General features: G+C 42.8%; 1 protein-coding gene across 1 annotated transcript in view; it reads right to left on the bottom strand.

Moving 5' to 3' along the window:
* Positions 1 to 10,722: 10,722 nt before the first annotated feature.
* LOC103184800 (serine/threonine-protein phosphatase 4 catalytic subunit) overlaps positions 10,723 to 18,192 on the bottom strand; it is a 9,159-nt gene continuing 1,689 nt past the window's right edge. Inside the window, exons 3-6 of the mRNA XM_042337462.1 lie at positions 18,017 to 18,190; positions 16,914 to 17,040; positions 15,942 to 16,131; positions 10,723 to 14,638 (exon numbers count right to left, since the gene is read on the bottom strand). Coding sequence (XP_042193396.1) covers positions 14,509 to 14,638; positions 15,942 to 16,131; positions 16,914 to 17,040; positions 18,017 to 18,190 — 621 coding nt within the window. The 3' untranslated portion in view covers positions 10,723 to 14,508. The remainder of the gene's footprint in view (positions 14,639 to 15,941; positions 16,132 to 16,913; positions 17,041 to 18,016; positions 18,191 to 18,192) is intronic.

Here is an 18,192-nt window from a genome sequence, read left to right as displayed (position 1 = left end):
ACTGTTTTTGTGAGTGAACACGGTGGCTAATTTGTGTATAGCAATGTCCCATAAACAGCCGTGAAGTGAACAACCAATTTCATTTGGCTGATTGCTGGCCAGTAAAAATTCCCTTCTCTTTTTCGAATAGCACCATGGGATCTTTAACACCCACCTTAACACCGTTCTATCAATAATTTAGAAAACGTCCAACAGAATATCGATCAAAGGCAACCAGCTCAGTCCAAAGTATCTTTATAATTTCATATGTTCACAAAACAGCTAATAGTGATTTCTAAAAGTCACTTTAATGTGACGACTGGAGACAATTAGGCCCAAAGTATCCGTTTGTGTTTCAAATGATCTCCACTATTTCCTGAGCAGTTATTCCTTCAATTCACCACTTTCTGAGTAAAGTCGTAAAATCTAAACTGTCTGTTCTTCACGTCTTCTGACCTCGAATCTGTGCCCTTTGTTATAGAGTTTGTGACTGTGCATTAGGAGCGAGTTGAGCGTATGTGACTGTTCCACTCTTATGTGGAAGACACTACTTATAGCAGCAAAAAATAAAATGGTGGGGGTGTGTGTGTGTGAGGGTTGGAGTGTTTGAGGTTGGGTGGGGAGCATGGGGAAGGGGGAAGGGGGGAGGATGTGACATTAAAGATTTCACAGCAGGGTCCTAATAAAGCAGGAGGACTTGAGAGAAGCAAGATCGCAAGAGATCAGAGGGTTCCGGTCAGGCAGGAATGGCTGGCTAGCGAGTGCTTGGCAGGCGTGTTCACACAATACTGTGAGAGGGATGTGCTGGGACCTGGATCAATGTTCTCACATCATTACCTCGGTGCTGTGAGGAGTCTTCCCAGGGACACACATTAGTGTTATTGGAGAATCATCAAACAGACCTTTAGATCTGCCTGAATGTTGATGGTCCTCCAGGACAACAGGACTCCCAGACTCACTTGCTGACTCTATGGTCAGAGAGTTCCTGCTCAGGGTGCAGGCAGCTCAGAGCAGCTGCTCTGATGGCAAAGTGAGTTCTCAACCCCACATGAAACTTGTGATGAGTGATCACATAATGTTGTATAACAGTGAGAAAACAGGTGCAGGAAAAGGATCTATAAATGCTCTCCTTCCAGTGTGATAGTACAACAACAACTTGCATTTATATAGCGCCCTTCATGGGGGAGGCTTGACAGTGGTGGAATCTGACCCTGAGCCAGGGGGGAGAGGGAGGGGGGAGGTGACCGTAAGCACGATCAAAAAGGAAGGTCTTTAGGCGGGATTTGAAAGTGGTGAGGGAGGGGCAAAGGAGGAGGGTTTGGGAGCGTAGTGACTGAAGGCGCGGCTACTGATGGTGGAGTGGAAGGGACGAGGGATAATCCGGAGGCCGGAGCAAGCCAAGCGGAGGCAGCGGGTGGTGGAGTGAGGTATAAGCAAATTGGGAGAGGTAGGGCGGTGTGAGGGAATAAAGGAATTTGAAGACGATCTTGAAATTGATCCGCTCGGTAATTGGGAGCCAGTGGAGCCTGGAGAGGACCGGGGTGATGGGGCAATACAGAGTTTTGTGCGGATGAGTATTGTACTAGAACAGTATCAAAAAACTTGGATTCTGCTCATCATAGAACGGACACCATAGTCGCGTGGCGGCCTGGCTCAGTTGATAACAACTCTCGGGTCAGAGTAAGAACGGTCGTGGGTTCAAGCCGCATGTCAGGACTTTGAACTCAATCCACTCTCGATACAGTGCTGGTAAATCGCTGCATTGTTGGAGGTGCCATCCTTCAGATGAGACATTAAAATTAGGTCCCATCTAAATGTTCAGGTGACACTGTTTGAAAATTGAGGGAGTTTCTCCCTGTGTCTGGCCAACAATTCCCCCCAAATAAAATTGTTACTTGTTGACACACCCAATAATAATCCCTTCAAAACAAAAACAATAATAAATTGGTCATTTTCAATCCACGGCTGTCTGTGGGACACTGCTGTGTGCAATTGGCTGCCGCGTTTCGTCCACAAATATACAGTCAATTCACTTCACAGTATATTCTGTGAAGCGCTTTGAGACGTCGAGAAGACATGAAAAGCGCTACATCAAATGCAAGGATTATTATTATTGTTGTTGTACACCAATTGGCTGCCACATTGGCTTACAACATATATAATCACTGCAATTTACTATAAAAACCCTGTGAAGTATTTTGAGATGTTTGATCTGTTAAGATGCTGTATCAAATGCACGGATTATTATTGTTACCTCAGGTCAGGAGCAGTGATTGACTCTGGGCTCCTTTCCGTTTTCCCACTTTCCACTCATTGGCCAGGGAAATGTAACATAAAAATGGGATCTGAAATAATAATAGTAATAAACCTTGCATTTGATATATATATATAAACCATATATATATATAAACCTTGATATATATATTTAAACCTTGCATTTGACTGTATATTTTGTGGGCGAAACTCGGCAGCCAATTGCGCACAGCAGCGTCCCACAAACAGTCGTGGATTGAGTGACCAAATTATTATTATTTTTTTAAAATCGCAAGTCTTGTTCCACATTTCAGGATTGGATGCTCTAATACAATCAGTGTCATAAATAATGTGGTATTTTTCTCAGATTACGTGTGACTTTTGTCTTGTGGGCAGAATCGTTGAGGGTTGATTTCCACACCAGAGTTAATTCACAGAGCACTGTCCTCAGAAGCAGCTGCATTTATTGGGAAGGATGAAAGGTTTTAAATGGGGTAATTGTTCTGTTTGAAAGGTACTTTGGTGCGAGGGCGACAGGATAATGGGATTGGAGAATGATATAGCACCTCAGAGCCAGAGAGGGAGAGCTACAGTACTTCACACCTTGTTCATTTGAATGAGGAAGGTCCAGTTGTTACACACACGATTGAGGGGAGATGCTGCTTATAAATCACAAGAAAACTGCAGTCTGCAAACTGATCAGCTGTCATTTCTCGCTCGCTTAGGCTCCTCACCAGATGTATGAAGTGCTCTGAGAAACCCCTCCAAAAAATAGTAATAATAAACCAAAACAGAAGTGGCCGGGAACGCTCAGCAGGTCAGGCAGCATCTATGGAGAGAAAAAGTCGGTCAAAGTTTCGGGTCACGACCCTTCGTTAGAACTGGGGCATGTTGGGAGGGAGAGACTTTTAAGGGCTAACAGAGAGGTGGGAGGCAGGACAAGGAAGACAAATAATAATAATAAATTGGTCACTCAACCCACGCCTGTTGTGAGCAATTGGCTGCCACGTTTCACCCACAAAATAAAGTCAATTTACTTTACAGTGTATTCTTTGAAGTGCTTTCAGACGTCGCAAAGGCGTGATAAGATGCTATATCAACTGCAAGTATTATTATTATTATTTTCCCACAGGGAAAGGCGCTATATAATAATCCTTGCATTTGATATAACACCTTATCACGCCTTCTAGACGTCTCAAAGCGCTTCAAAGAATATATTGGAAAGTGAATTGACTATAATTTGTGGGCAAAATGCAGCAGCCAATTGCATATAGCAGTGTCCCCACAAACAGTCGCAGATTGGGTATTCAAATTATTTTTATTCATGATATATATATGGAAATGATTGCTGCTGTTGAAATAAATAAAAAGCACCTTAATTTATTGAAAGTTTATTACAGATCACCAAACAGTGAAAATGAGATGGAGAAGATTTGCAAACAAATGTGGGAGCTCTGCAGGAATAACAGGGACATAATACAGTTGAGTGCCATTAATCATACCATTTATCAAAATGTCCTTTTATTTGCATTGGGATCTAAAGTAGATTGTGCGCCTGGTTTGAAGACACAATCAATTACTCTGAGTAATATGATATAGAGGGATATATGGAGGCAATATGGTAGAGAGACAGCACAGTCAGAGAATATCAGGTGGTAATACAGCGACAGGATAGCTCCTAATGCAACAATTTTTAGTTAATGATATAACTCATCTGTATTTTGTGCGATGTGTGATTATCCACATTATGTGCTTATCCGCAATGGGGCAAGACCTAATTGATGCAGATAATTGGCTTTTAACTGTGATGGGTGACTTCAGTTATCCAAAGATAATCAAAGGTCAAAAGTAATATGTGGCAAAAAGGGGAGGTTTATATTGGATGTACACACAGGACTGCTTTCTAGATCAGTGCATTTTAGCTGGAGTCTAACCAGCTCAAATACTTTGCCATAGAAAGCACTGCCTGATACTTTTTCCCGCTGCTTGTCCATTAGGACGACCTTACCAGATAGGGCTTTGGCTTGCAGGGTTAATAGGAGCTGAGTGGGAAGAATCCCTGACCGCAATGACTGGTCTGTCCTTCCAGGTCCTGCCGATGAGCCAGGCTGACTGTGCTGTCATTCACCCAGTTTAGGAACGGAACTACTGAGACTACCACAGAGGGTTGGCTCGATTCTGACATTCCGTTATCAAACATGGCACCTTGGATCCAGTTCAGTTCCAAGGAAACCCGGTTGATCTCTTCCCCACCCCACCACTAGGAGGACATCTGATAAGCGCAGGTTTGATGCTCACCAGGTGATTGCCAAGTACCAGGATGGCAGATACCAGGAGCTCCCTGTGAGCTTCCCGGTGGGCAACACAACTCAGCATGAAATGCGTGAGAGCATTGCCACCATCTTCCTGTCCGCAGCTCAGGCACACGTCCCTTCCCATTGAGCGATGGTTTCACCAGTTGGAGGTGTGGAGTTTAAGCAGCAGCTGCTGGCCTCTCTGCAGCCAATCCAGGTGGGCTCCAGGCGCTGGACGTACGGACGTGTATCACAAACTCAGACTCCAGGTAACACCTGCCAGCAGCTGCCACCCCAGCCTCAGGGTTTCCTCGTTGGCTATCTGCCGGGCATCTGCCTTCGGGGTGGGGGGAGGACCTTTAAAGGGCAGCTTGTGATGTGCCAGCCACCTTGATGTTCTTGAGGTCCAATGCCGTGTACCAGGCTTACTCAGCACCTGCTGCTTAATGCAGGTCCTCATGTGAGGAGCCTGGATTCAGAGATAAGGACGTAACATCAGAATTTGCAGAATTATTTGAAAAGAGGGTGTGTGACAAACTGTGAAGAGCACTGCAAGCAACTTCAGATGGACAGAGACGGAATAGTAGATAGACAGCAAATGAAATTTAATGCATACATGGAACTTTCAGCCTGGTTCAGATGCTCTGCACCACGGTGATGGGCAGCTGGCTGCCCAAAACAAAAATGAAATTTAATTCAGAAAAGTGTGAGGCTGTATATTTTGGGAGGATGAATGAGAGGAAATAATATTAATGGTAACAGTTTTAAATGGGGTGGAAGAATGAATAGAGAACCAGGGATCAACATAAACACATCTTTAAAATTGGGAGGGTAAATTGACAAACCTGTTGAAAGAAAGCTTATCATTAAACAACATAATAATTACACACAAATCCGGTCAACAACAATGTGCAGTCATACAGCGCTCTTTGTGTTGATTAATGTCTCAGAGCACTTAACAGTGATGGGATTGAACCCTAAAAGAGGGTAAGCAGGTTGGAGAGGTAGGCAGGGAGGTGCCAGGGCATGAAGGGATTTGAAAATGAGCGTGAGGATCTTGAAAGCCTTTAATCTGCTTGGCCTTTACTTCCTTGTCATTATCATGTACAGAGTTCATTAGTCCTGAGCTAGGACTTAACTTGTCACTTTTTGCTGCGGTAACTGTGGCGTGAGCCCCACCATCAACAGCCTTCATTTACATTACTAAAGTCTAGACTCTATTTTCTGCACCAATTTGGCCCGAGACTTTCTCCACCCTCTCATTTTTTCACACAAAGGTGTGAAAAAAAACAAGGATCTGTCAGCACCTTTCATGCTCTTTTCTCCTCCCTTAGCTGGAAAAGCAGCGGGAAAGCTTGCCGGACAATAATATCAATGGCAAGCTGTGTGGTTGTAGCTGGTTAGATTCTAGCAATTACCCTAAACGAACACTCTGGGGTCCCCAAGCCTTGGCTCTTGCCAACCTTTGGCTAATACTTCCCAGAATTAGGTAAACAGAATGCGTTCCTCCAGGGAGAGAGAGAGAGAGAGAGAAAGAGAGCATTCCATTCCAACAATCTATCTGTGAGATTTCCATGTGTAGGTGGGATGCCTGGAATTCTCAGCTCGGTTTGGGGACTCTTAAGCAACGGTGATGAGTTTCTGCATGTGTCAGACACGTGGCTGCCAAAGTAAAAAAATAATTTAAAAATTCTTCTCCCCCCGCACGACATTTAGCATAAGTTGTCTAGAGATTGAGTTTTAAGATCTCCGTTTGGTGAGAAGAATCTTCTCTGGTCGGTGCTAAAAGGTGCCCTGTGGTCAGTGGTTGCTGACCAGTTGGTTCAGCCTCAATCTGTCAATGCTACATGTGTATGTCAGCAAATGGCAACAAGGCTGCTCGTAAACAATCAGTAAACGCTGGAACCAATTCATTTGTAATGGTGCTGGTTTTAAACGAAGGCTGTTACTTACACCAAAGTGTCTACTGTTTTATGGCTTTTATTTGATTAAAAGCTTGTTACTTGCCATTATCAAGGTACTTAGGAGTCAATAGGCTCTTTGTAGTGTTGGGAGGCTCTGGCAGAAGGTGGAAATGCATGTGAGATTGGAGTCTTAACAACTGCCTGGGGTGTTTTAATTCACAAACACTAAAAATAGTAGCCTGGAACTGCCTGCACGCAGTGAGTGGTTGTAGATCTGAAAGTCCTAATGGAGTGTCGACGCTGGTGCTATCTTTCTACTCAAATTAATTCCAGTTTCATTGTCTCTTACAGATCCCATTTTCTTTTCTATAGGGAAAAGTAAAAGTTAGTAACTTCTGAACTGTAAACTATTTTTATGTTCCATCGTCTCCAGAAGCAACCAGTAATGCACACCAGTCAGCATTACCTGCTTCCCCCCGTTTGTGGGACGCTGCTGTGCGCAATTGGCTGCCACGTTTCACCCACAAAATATACAGTCCATTCACTTTACAGTCTATTCTGTGAAGCGCTTTGAGACGACTCAAAAACGTGATAATGTGCTGTACCAAATACAAGGATTATTATTTTATTATTATTATATCCAACACAGCACAACTTGGAGTCAGATCAGCTGGTCAGCTACCGTCTTTAGATAAATAACCATGGAAGATAATAGCCCTGGAAACTTCAAAGCAGAATACTAATCATCCTTACAACTGATATCGCGCTTTTCTTATCAGGGTGTCTCAAAGTGCTTCACAGAAGAGGAGTGACTGTATCTTGTGGCTGAACACAGCAACCAAGTGGACACAGCAATGTCCCACAAATCGCCTTGGAGTGAATAATCAGTATTATTTGGGGAATTGGCCATGACGTTACCGTGAGAAATTCCATTTTCTTTTAGAATATTGCCTTGGGATCGTTAATGTCCATCAGAACAGGCAGAAGGAATCTGGGATTAACATCTCAACAGAATTATGTCATCTCCGACAACAAGGCCCCTCCCAACACTGTGTTAGAGTGTTAGCCCCGACTATGAGGACTTTGCTGTGTGATAATTGGCTGTCCTGTTTACCTGCAAAATAAACAGCTACTACACTTTGTCTAAGGCTTGAACCCACAACCTTCTGACTCAGAGGTGAGAATGCTGCTAACCGAGCCAGGCCATAGCACTTTTTCACATCACTGAGACGTCTCAAAGCGCTTTACTTACTGTAAGGTGGTGTGACGGTGGTGAACTCAGCCAATAATGTCACAATAATGTCCCATAATCAGCCACAAAGTGACCAAGCAATTTTTTTATTTTGGCGGAATTTGGCCAAGACACTGGAAGAACTCTCGTCTCTTTTCAAATAGAACGTTAAAGATGGGACCTGGTCAGGCCAATAGAACCTGGGGTTAACCAAAGGACGGCACTCCAATACCGCTGTCACTATCGACCATATCAGTTCCAAATCCCAATGTGGGGATTAAACCCACAATCTTTTAACTCTGAGGGGTGAATGCTACAGAATCTGCATTTCTTGTATCACCTTGTATTCACCTTCAAAATGCACAGACACTACACTTTACAGATAATCATATGAAGCACTTTGAGATGTCCTCCTGAATAAAACTCTCACTAAATAATAATAATCCTTGCATTTGATATAGTGTTTTTCTCAACGTCTCAAAGCGCTTCACAGAATATACTATAAAATGAATTGACTGTATTTTGTGGGTGAAACACAGCAGCCATTTGCGCACAACAGTGTCCCACAAACAGTCGTGGATTGAGTGACCAAATTATTATTTTTAAGGATTATTATCCCCAGTAAAATGATCCGCCAATCAACTGGCAACCGCGTTCCTACTTACTGCTGGTTAACATAGGTGTGTGGAGCGAGGAAACTTTCCTAACATTTCGCCCTGCAGGAATAGAGCCCAGGTCTCTTGCTTGCGAGGTGAGTGCTCTAACCACTGAGCTATAGGGCTCCATGCGCTACAGCAAATGTAAAGATTAATGTAAAAGTGCTACACATTTACAAAAATACATAATACGGTATGGGAGCTGACAAAACAGCTTCCAGTATTTGGGGAAGTGGGGCTAACATGACAGCTTTGTATATTAGTTCGGGGTGGGGCTGAAATAATAGCTTCCAGTTTTTTGGGGGCTGACAAATTATAGCCTCCAGTATAGAGGAGGGGGAAACTTACATAACAATAATAATCCTTGCATTTCATTATCACATCATCAAAACATCAAAAGCCTTTCATGGGATATACTTAAAATGGTACGACTGCATGCATTTTGTGGGTGAGCACGGCAGCTGATTTGGGTACAGCAATGTCCCACAAACTACCATGGGGGTGAGTGACCAATTTTACTGGGGTGGGGGGGGTGCATGTTTGGCCAAGGCACCAGGAGGATTTCTCTATTCTTTTCAATTAGTGCCTTTGGATCTTTAATGTCCTCAACACGATCTTGATTTAAAGTTCATCTAAACAGACGATGATGATGCAGCATAACCCCAGCACTGCATTGCAATGTCAACTTACATGTATGAGTTCCAAGACCCGATGTAGAGTTTGAAACCACAGGCTTCTGACTCTGAGGCAGGAGTGTAAGTAACTGAGCCAGACTGACATATCACAGCCTTCAGTAATAATAAACTTTGCGTTTGGTACAGCGCCTTATCACATCTTCGAGACATCTCAAAGCGCTTCACGGGATATACTGTAAAGTGAATTGACTGTATATTTTGTGAGCGAAACATGGCAGCAGTGTCCCACAAACAGTCATGGATAGAATGACCACATTATTATTTATTTGTCAGTACCAATATTGGGGCAGGGGAGAAAGAGGGTTTATGACACATCAAGCTTCAGTATTGGAGGGTATGTGGCTGGTGGGGTAATAGCTGATGGAGCCATTACCCCCGCGCCCTTCCCCCACACAAAGTGATGTCTAACAGAGAGAGTTGAATTGCTGTCTAACTTTCTAGAAGCAGTGGATAAAAGCTGAATAATCTTTTCTGATAAAGATGTACAAGACAACAACTTGCACTTATATAGCGCCCTCCACACAAGGTAGCGTCTCAGAGCACTTAACAGTGCTGATTCCGAGCTGGGGGGTGGGGGTGGGAAGGTGGCTGTAAGCACAGTCAAAAAGGAAGGTTTTCAGGAGGGACTTGAAAGAGGGGAGAGAGAGGGCAAGGCGGTGAGGTTGAGGGAGAGTGTTCCAGAATTTCGGGACTTAGTGACTGAAAGCGCGACCTCCAATGGTGGACTAGATAAAACAGGATCACTATTATTGCAGACCAGGGAGAGAGATAAAAAAACACATTATACTGTGCGTTTAGGCAGAATTCGAGCAGTCCCACAGTACACCAAAGTGCGATACAATCCCAGCTTCTGGCAATGGACTGACTGGCTTCCTGCAACAACAAAATTACATTTGTATAGCGCCTTTCACATCGGGAGGACTTCCCAAGGCGCTGGACAGACAGAGTTATGGACCCGAGCTGGGGGTCAGTGTGGGGGAGGTGGGAGGGCGGGGGGGGAGCAGGGAGATCAAAAGCATGGTCGAAGACGAGGGTCTTGAGGTGGGTCTTGAAGGTGGAGAGACGAGAGGACTGTGGGATGGAATTCCTGAGGGTGGGTACAGAGTGGCGGGGGACATGAAGCAGGCCGGTTAGCGGAGGGAGTGAGCAGGGTGGTAGGGGGTTAGGTTGGAGAGGTAGGGGGTAGCAAGACCATGGAGGGCTTTGAAGGTGAGGATCAAGATCTTGAACTGCATTCTGTGTGATGGGAAGCCAGTGGAGTTGGGCGAGTATGGGGACCTCCAGTTGTCAACAATGTTCCCACCTGGAAATACTGGGGAGCAGTCAATAATGCCAACTGGTAGCCATACTATAACCGGTTATAAAACCGAATCCTACTGTATAATAACAAGCAGGAACTGCCTGAACTGACCAATAATTGTGTTCCTTTAACGGCTGCGAAAGCGCACGTCTCTGAGACGCTACCCTACATGAGGAGAGCTATATAAATGCAAGCTGTTGCTGTTGTCTCCACTTTATCAATTGATAAGAAAATCCACGATATTGAGATTACCTGTGCAGACGCAGCACAGACAAAACCGTTCTACATTTCAAATGACAGGATCCCATGTGGGATGTCAGGCAATTTCTCTGAAGACGGTCAACATAAATATTCTAAACACAAGTAAAATACATCAAGCTTTCAAGCAGAATTGGGACACGATACATTTTTCATAATATTAAAACTTTATTTAAAACCAGGTTTTGCTAAATCATATGGTTGATGGGTCAAATTCCCACCCAGGAACTTCTAATGAATTTATAAATAGAATTAATCAAATACAGTACTATAGCAGGTCCTGTTCATATTTTCCTAAAGTTCTGGCTCCACGGTACAGATTTCCAGCAAGTTTAAGCGGAAGAAAATAATACTCTTAATGAAAAACATAATACAAGTTACTACAAAAATAACAGCATTTTCCAATTGGAAAAAAAAACTGCTAATTTATGCAAAATTCTTTAAATGGATTAAAAAAACTAAAAAAAAATTGGCAACTCCTGAAGTTTTCACTGAAGAATGTGAAAAAACAAAATTCAGATTTCTTTAGTTTCACATTGTAGCATTTACAAGGTATCCGTGTATCCTTACAAATGGCTGTTTACAATCAGAACAAAACCTCTCTCCTGGGCACAGAACTCTTGATTAGCACACGGACAGCTAGCTCACAGTAGCACCCTTTAATCGATTGTGCAGCAGTACTTCAAAAGCACTAACAATTCCATGTAGAATATTAAAGGATGAGTAGCCTCAAACGAGTCAAATTGTGGATAGTCATTCACTCACACATACAACCATTTTCCTCCCCAGGTCACTTTGCTTGCCACAAAGTCAATAAAACAATTGAGCCCATCATGACTAGAAATGAATAACCAGTTATTATTTGATTCAAACCTGCTTCAGGCAACAGTTTTAAGAGATTTTTAGCACATGCATCAGGCTTAGAGAGAGATACTGGATCTCTAAGAGTTGAGATGTTTATGATAATGTTGCCTCCGATTAACAGCGGCCATTTTAAAAGCAAAATGTTCATGGGTCTTGAATTAAAATCCAGTGTTTCTAATCCAGAAGGTACATCTGAATTATCTGACTCTTCTTTCAGTATGTTTGGCTGCCAATTCAATCTACAACATGGGAGCCCCACTGAGTCATCGGGTCAGCCAATCCAACAATTCAGACACTAAAGATGAACACCAGCATTTTTTAAGAAAAACTTTCCAATTATTATAAGAAAACTATTAAAGGTCATCAGACATTACATGTTAATTATGTTTGGGATTTTAGATTTTGATCAAATGCGATGCTACCAAAACAACCACAAACTGAGAACCCCAGCCAGCAGCACAGGAATTCTCCTCGCTAAATAGAAAACCTGCGCTTACAGCAAATCTTAAAAGAGGCATAACAGCTTCTGCCTAGTGTAGACGGGTGTCATTTTACACTTTGAACTAGAAATAAATTGTGGTGTAAATACAACGACCTCAATGTACAAAGACGCACTGGGAGACCAGCTTGCAATTGTCGACCTGTTGCTGATTTAACTGGGCCATTGGGGAAGATGGAAGGATAAGCCACCACAGCTTCATCTGCTTAAATTCTAACAACTTGAAGCAGTAACATTACCAGAGAGGTGGGACTAGAAATGAAGAAATAAAACACTAGTAGGACTAAACGGTATCGGGCTAAAGAATCACACAGTTTCCAAAGTTTAAGTCTTATGCTTATACTCCTTATTCCAATGTACTATTTTCATTATGCACTGTATAGTTTCAGTCAGGAGAGTCCACTGAGCTGGACAGCACCTAAAGTAATATAATGTGTTTATAACCTGCAGCCTGAAGTGGTGTGCATTACACAAATACAGTATAACTGGGGAGCCCAGTTATACTGACAGCCAGGGCTCCCCAGTTATACTGTCAACTAATTTCAACACAACTTTGGTTTTATGTAGAGAATAAATAAACATTGTAAAAGTAAAAAAGCTAAAAACAATTTTTTAAATTGTTTTAGCTGTTTTTTTAAAATTATACTTGGCACCATTTACTGCTGATAAACTCTCGAGAGGCCAGAGATGGATCAATGCAGTTATTGAGCCAGGTAGCAAGAAAAAGTACTATTAATCAAACTGTTAGTATTTTCCCCAGACCCAGAGAGAAACCTGTTCTGTGCGATATATTCTTCATCTCAAACCAAACCCACAACAAGTTGGTGCCCACCAGAGGCAGCTCAAAACTTCCTCTCCAGACACAACTCTAATCTGGAAGTGGAAAAAAAATCTATAATTGCACTGCTGGGTACTTTTTACAGATCAAATGTAGCACTAAGATTTTACCCCACCATTATTGTTTGAAAGAGATCCAAGGTGACAACATCTACTGTGTATATCAATTCAGGTTTCACCTCTGCTCAGCCTCCCAGCATCACCAGCACCTGTTTTATTAAAACAAAGCTTGAATGCGATAACTCTCCCTTACCACTGATTTATTTAAAAAAAGGGGACAAGAAAACTGTCAAGACTAGGAGATCTGAGCTAGCTTAAGTAGAGTCAAAACAATGAATACTTTGGTCATTTTTAGCTCCAACTCATTAAACATCGCAAGTGAATAGACACGAGTTGATGGATACCAATATCAGTTATTCCAATTGTTACACACCCAAGTTCACAGTCTGCAAAACCTTCAACATTTCATCTTTTAAAAATAGACAATAAACAATTGCATTTCTGATTGAAGAATTTGGTCACTACCATTGCCTTTGGGCAAACTAACCAGCGACTGGCACCATGGGAATGATTAAACGCTGAAGTGGCAGGAAACATCATGGCTCAAGAGATGCCCAAAGCCTGGGTGGAGATTTGTATCAACAGCAGGGACTTGGCTTTAATGGGAATAACTAAGCTCTTACACCAGTGTTCAGCACAACCCCCTCTGGAGGTTTGATTTCAATGCATTGAATCTAATATGCAACTTTGGGTTTGCCTTACTAAATACTTATTCCTACTGGTGGTTATAGAAACTGTGGATTAACAACAACGGGTTAAAAACGTCTCACCGTCCCAGCTGTGCTTGACATTAAGCACCAAGTTTTGTCAATGGTATTTAATGTTTACGGTTGTGCCTAGATATTTCATGCTGTGCGCAACTGTCTCAGTTGAGATGTGCAAGGAAACAAAGGAGGTTCCTCTTAGAGAGAGTGCAAAATGTCAGGGCTGACTCAATAGCAGTATTACACACGACAAGAACGCAAATCATTCCTCAACCTATGTGATCCAATGATTCAGTTGATCACATGTGGGCAAAAGGAGTGAGCTCAAGATTTAGTTCAAACCCGAAAAATTGCGTTGTTAAAAGGAATCACCAAACAAGGTACAACACACACTTTTTTTAAGACTGGGGCAGTTGAGGAAATCTTTATGAATTTGTATTCTGAAAGATGTACCAGGAATGTATCTAAAGACTTCTCATTGGTATTGCTCTTCCAGGCTAGTTCCTGCTGTAAAAATAAAACCTAGTGTTAACAGCATATTCTAATAAACATGTATCCTGGCAAATGTTCATAGTAAACAAGGATTTTAAAAAAAGCCTACTTTGGCTAGTACGTGTCCAGGGTAGTTAGCAGCCACTAGTTGGCAAAACGTTTCTTCAGCGTTGCTACAAGTGACCACTGGATGAGCTGTACTTTCTCATCTGTATCAGTTACAAAGAAGCCCATGAGAATGACGAGACAATTTGCGACAGCCCCAGATGTGCTCAGCGTTGTTGAGAAGGATCTACAGCATCCTAGATGAGAAGATGCTCAGATTTGCCTAGCCTCGTGTCTTTGGGAAAGTAAAGATAGGTTTCAAATACTGTATATTTTGGTGCCCTCCTCCCCCTGCCCCCACTCCCCCCACCACCAAAAATAGTTCCAGGCAGGTTCAGTGTTTAAAGTGAGGTTCCAGGCAGAAAGCAAGAGTTCTTTCAGAGGAAGTAATCAGCCACTGTCTTTTTGGAGGACACCCCTCGTGATTCCTGCGGTGCTGCTTCAAAGATCGTAAATTCTTTCTCCAGATGTTCATCTAGTTCCAGTATCGCGGCCACATTCCCACACCTACAGGAGATGCAATAAAATATTAAAATAATAATAATTTGGTCCCTCAAACCCACGACTGTTTGTGGGACGCTGCTGTGCACAATTGGCTGCCGCGTTTCGTCCACAAATATACAGTCAATTCACTTTACAGTATATTCTGTGAAGTGCTTTGAGACGTCTAGAAGATGTGATAAAGCAAATGCAAGGATCAAATGCAAGGACTGTTATTATATACGTCATGGTTGGATAAATGAAAGACGAAACAAAACAGCTGGATCACATCTAGTTATATTCCTTTTTTCAGGATCAATATTTCGGGTGTTAAATCCAAATACTTAAGCATTAAACTAACAATATTTCCTCAAGTTCTGTTCATGTTTTATAACAAAATGGAAAACACAAACTGCATTTAAATACAGAAACTAATGAAATATAGTTTGGTGTTGCGATCAAGGAAACAGAAGAATCACAGCACAGAACCAATAGAATTGCTCCTTGGAGAGTCAAGAAGCAGGTCTATACCATCAGTGACAAACCACTCTATTTGCATTAAATAGGAATGTAGGAATCCACAGGGACAGAAGACCTTCTAATCAGTTTCAAAGTAGAAAAAAATCAAACAAAATCTATACAACTCCAATGCCTCATATTCAATTTATTTTTCACCAAATACCTATTTCATTTCCTCTTGAATTGACTTTCACAATCAGTCTCGCTGCAGAGATCTTTTTTACATATTTACCATTTTGTATGAAGTAATGAAATCATTACTTCCATTACTTAACCTCTCAAGTTCATGTCACCTTTTTGTAGGATTCAGACCCTGAGTTTGTTTCAGTTTTAAGATAAAAAATGACGAAAGGATCCTCTGCTGGTAACCTGAGTGTTTAACTCTGGTTAATATTCTAATTGTCTCTTGATGAATCCTCTTTCTCCTAGCATGTGACCAGAATTGAATGCAGTACTTCAGTTGTGGCCAGACCAATGCTCTCTGAACAAGGCCAGCATCACTTTCTGCGAAGTATAAAAAACAGGTAGCAAACCAAACGGTCCCTGTCTGCGCAGAAATCTTCTACACTTTCATGTTCATGCTCTATACCCCAAGATTCAGGAATGACAGCTTCTGCTGGTTTTAATCTTGAAATGAGATACAACTTTGAAAAAGTCATTACCAGAACTATAGCTAGTGTAACTTTCCTATATTTTCTTACAAGGCTTCCCATTGTTACAATCTAAATATTGTATACGTAATTAAAAGTAAATAATGGGAAAAGCCTCCGACAGGTAAAGGCAAACTGTTAATTGTGTACACAGCATTTACCTATAACAATAGTTGGGTGCTGACCACACTGTTAGAACAGTTTCATTAAAGTGCCACTTGTAGCCTTCCATCACCAGCTGGTGAGCACGGCAGATCAGGTCTATATTGTTAGCTGCATTGAAGTGGGCCACAACATCACTGCCGAAAAGGTAGCCAGCTCCACGCGGGCTGATGCCCCAGCCGGTAGTATCTGAAAGGGATTCAAGATATACTGTAAATTTTAGGCCTTCAAACAAGTTTCATTACGTTTGTATGATACAGTGTCACAATGCTACAATGTGCTTTTTCTTAGTGAAAGTTTAGTTACAACACAACAACAACAAATTACATTTACACAGTGCCTTTCAACTCGGGAGGGCATCCCAAGGTGCTGGACAGTCAGGGCCTTGGACCCGAGCAGGGGGTTGGGATCAAGAGGGGTGGCAGGCGGGGAGGGTAGGGGAAGGAGGGAGGCTGAAGGCGCGGTCAAAAAAGAGGATCTTTGAGACACGCTTTGAAGGAGGCAAGGGAGGGAGCAAGATGGAGGGATTGTGGGTTGGAATTCCAAGGATGGGAGCAGAGAAGCTCTTTAGCCTGACTGTGGAGCCTACTCATTGTGTCCACACATCTGGCTCACTGTACATTAGCTGGCTTTTGCGCTAAAACGGACAACTTCTAGTTTAAATGCCACCAACGTGCACGTCTGCGTACAGCAGGATGTGGAGTCGGGAGGAACCTGAAGTCATCTTGTTTTTTCAGTGGCACTGGCTGGCACACGAGGAACGAGCTGGCCAGCGGCGGGCATGTGCAGCGAAACTGGAATATTGAGCCCGACGATTTTTTGGATCCGAATCACCTGTTATAACAAGTCTCCACTGTTTGCGGCAGCACAAGGAGCAGTGGTATTTGAGTGGGATGATTGGTGTTGACGCTGCACCCTCAAGTGGCTGTTACAGGAAATGCACCAACAAGTGATCAGTGTCAAGCCCCTACCTTCTGGGTCTGACCACAAAAGGTCACACATTGGGCCGTCGTGTGGTACTTCCTGTTTCCTGTCTATTGTTCTAATCTGGTCTAGAGTTTGTATTGATGGAGATAGTCCTCCGTGTACACAGAAGATCTGGAGGGAAAGGAGAAAGGAGTAAAGGAGATACAGCGGAAGCCGCTCAAGCCGGACACTTCTGGGTGCTTGTCCAGTTTAAGCGGTGCCCAAATTTAACCAAAGTTCCGTCACCCCTTCCCTCCCAGCAGAGGAGCAGCGGCACCTCCTCCTTCCCATTGCCATTCCCATTGGAGGGAAGGGGACCAATTACTGGTGGCTCCGAGGTGATTGACAGGCTAGAGCCGCCTGTGAATGCTGACTCCAGCCACTCACAAGCAGCTCAGCTGGCAATCAATCCGATTTGCCTCCTCCCATTCCCTCCCTTGTTTCTTCCCCATTCCTCCGCCCCCCTCACTGACTGCCAGCCCAAAGCCGCTCGTGAATGGCTGGAGTCCGCTGTCGATCAATCACAGTTTGACTTCTCTCATCTCCATCCCAGAGCCCCTCGACACACAGTGAGTAGCCACAGCGCTTTCTGTCCAGATGAACCGGATTTTTGTCCAGATTAACTGACATATTTAAAACAGACAAGAAAACAAATGAATCAGGGCCAGGCATTTTATCCGTTTTACCCGGCGTTCTGCTAAAGTGGCTTCCACTGTGTCCTCAACTGTTTAACTGTTTTAAACACCATTTACATCCCGTAAATCCAAACACTCGCGTCTTGAATCCAGTCCTGAGGCATTAGTAAAGGAGTTGGGCATTGCAAGTCAATAATCAATTCTGTAGTCTTCTCGATTCCAACAAGAGTTTATGTTGCTGACCTGCACTCATTAAGAAACAACATTTAGATGCTCCAAAAGGATTTCTTAGAGCTTTAACATACAGCTACATAGAATACTAAATAGTAGAATAGTAGTTTCAATACAGAAACTGGTCCAAGAGTTGAAAGAACACTGCTCTTCTTCATTGTCACATAGTCTAAGAATTTCTTAAGATTTAATTTAAGTTACCAATCGGCTTGGCACAAGTGATTTTCTTGTGATCTTTTTACCTTTCCATCCACAACCGCTGAGAGGCTAAGGTAGTCGAAGATTTCCGTACAATATCTCCATACTGTTATCGATCCATATTTACGAAGGCATTCATCATAAAAGCCATACACCTGTGTAATCTGCCTGCTTTCATGGTTTCCTCTGATCAGTGTGATTCTGTCTGGATACCGTACCT

The sequence above is a fragment of the Callorhinchus milii genome, unplaced genomic scaffold (assembly GCF_018977255.1).
Source record: "Callorhinchus milii isolate IMCB2004 unplaced genomic scaffold, IMCB_Cmil_1.0 Scaffold8, whole genome shotgun sequence".
NCBI lineage: Eukaryota > Metazoa > Chordata > Chondrichthyes > Chimaeriformes > Callorhinchidae > Callorhinchus > Callorhinchus milii.
Note: the sequence above shows the minus strand (reverse complement) of the source record. Positions and strands in the feature narration are given on the sequence as shown.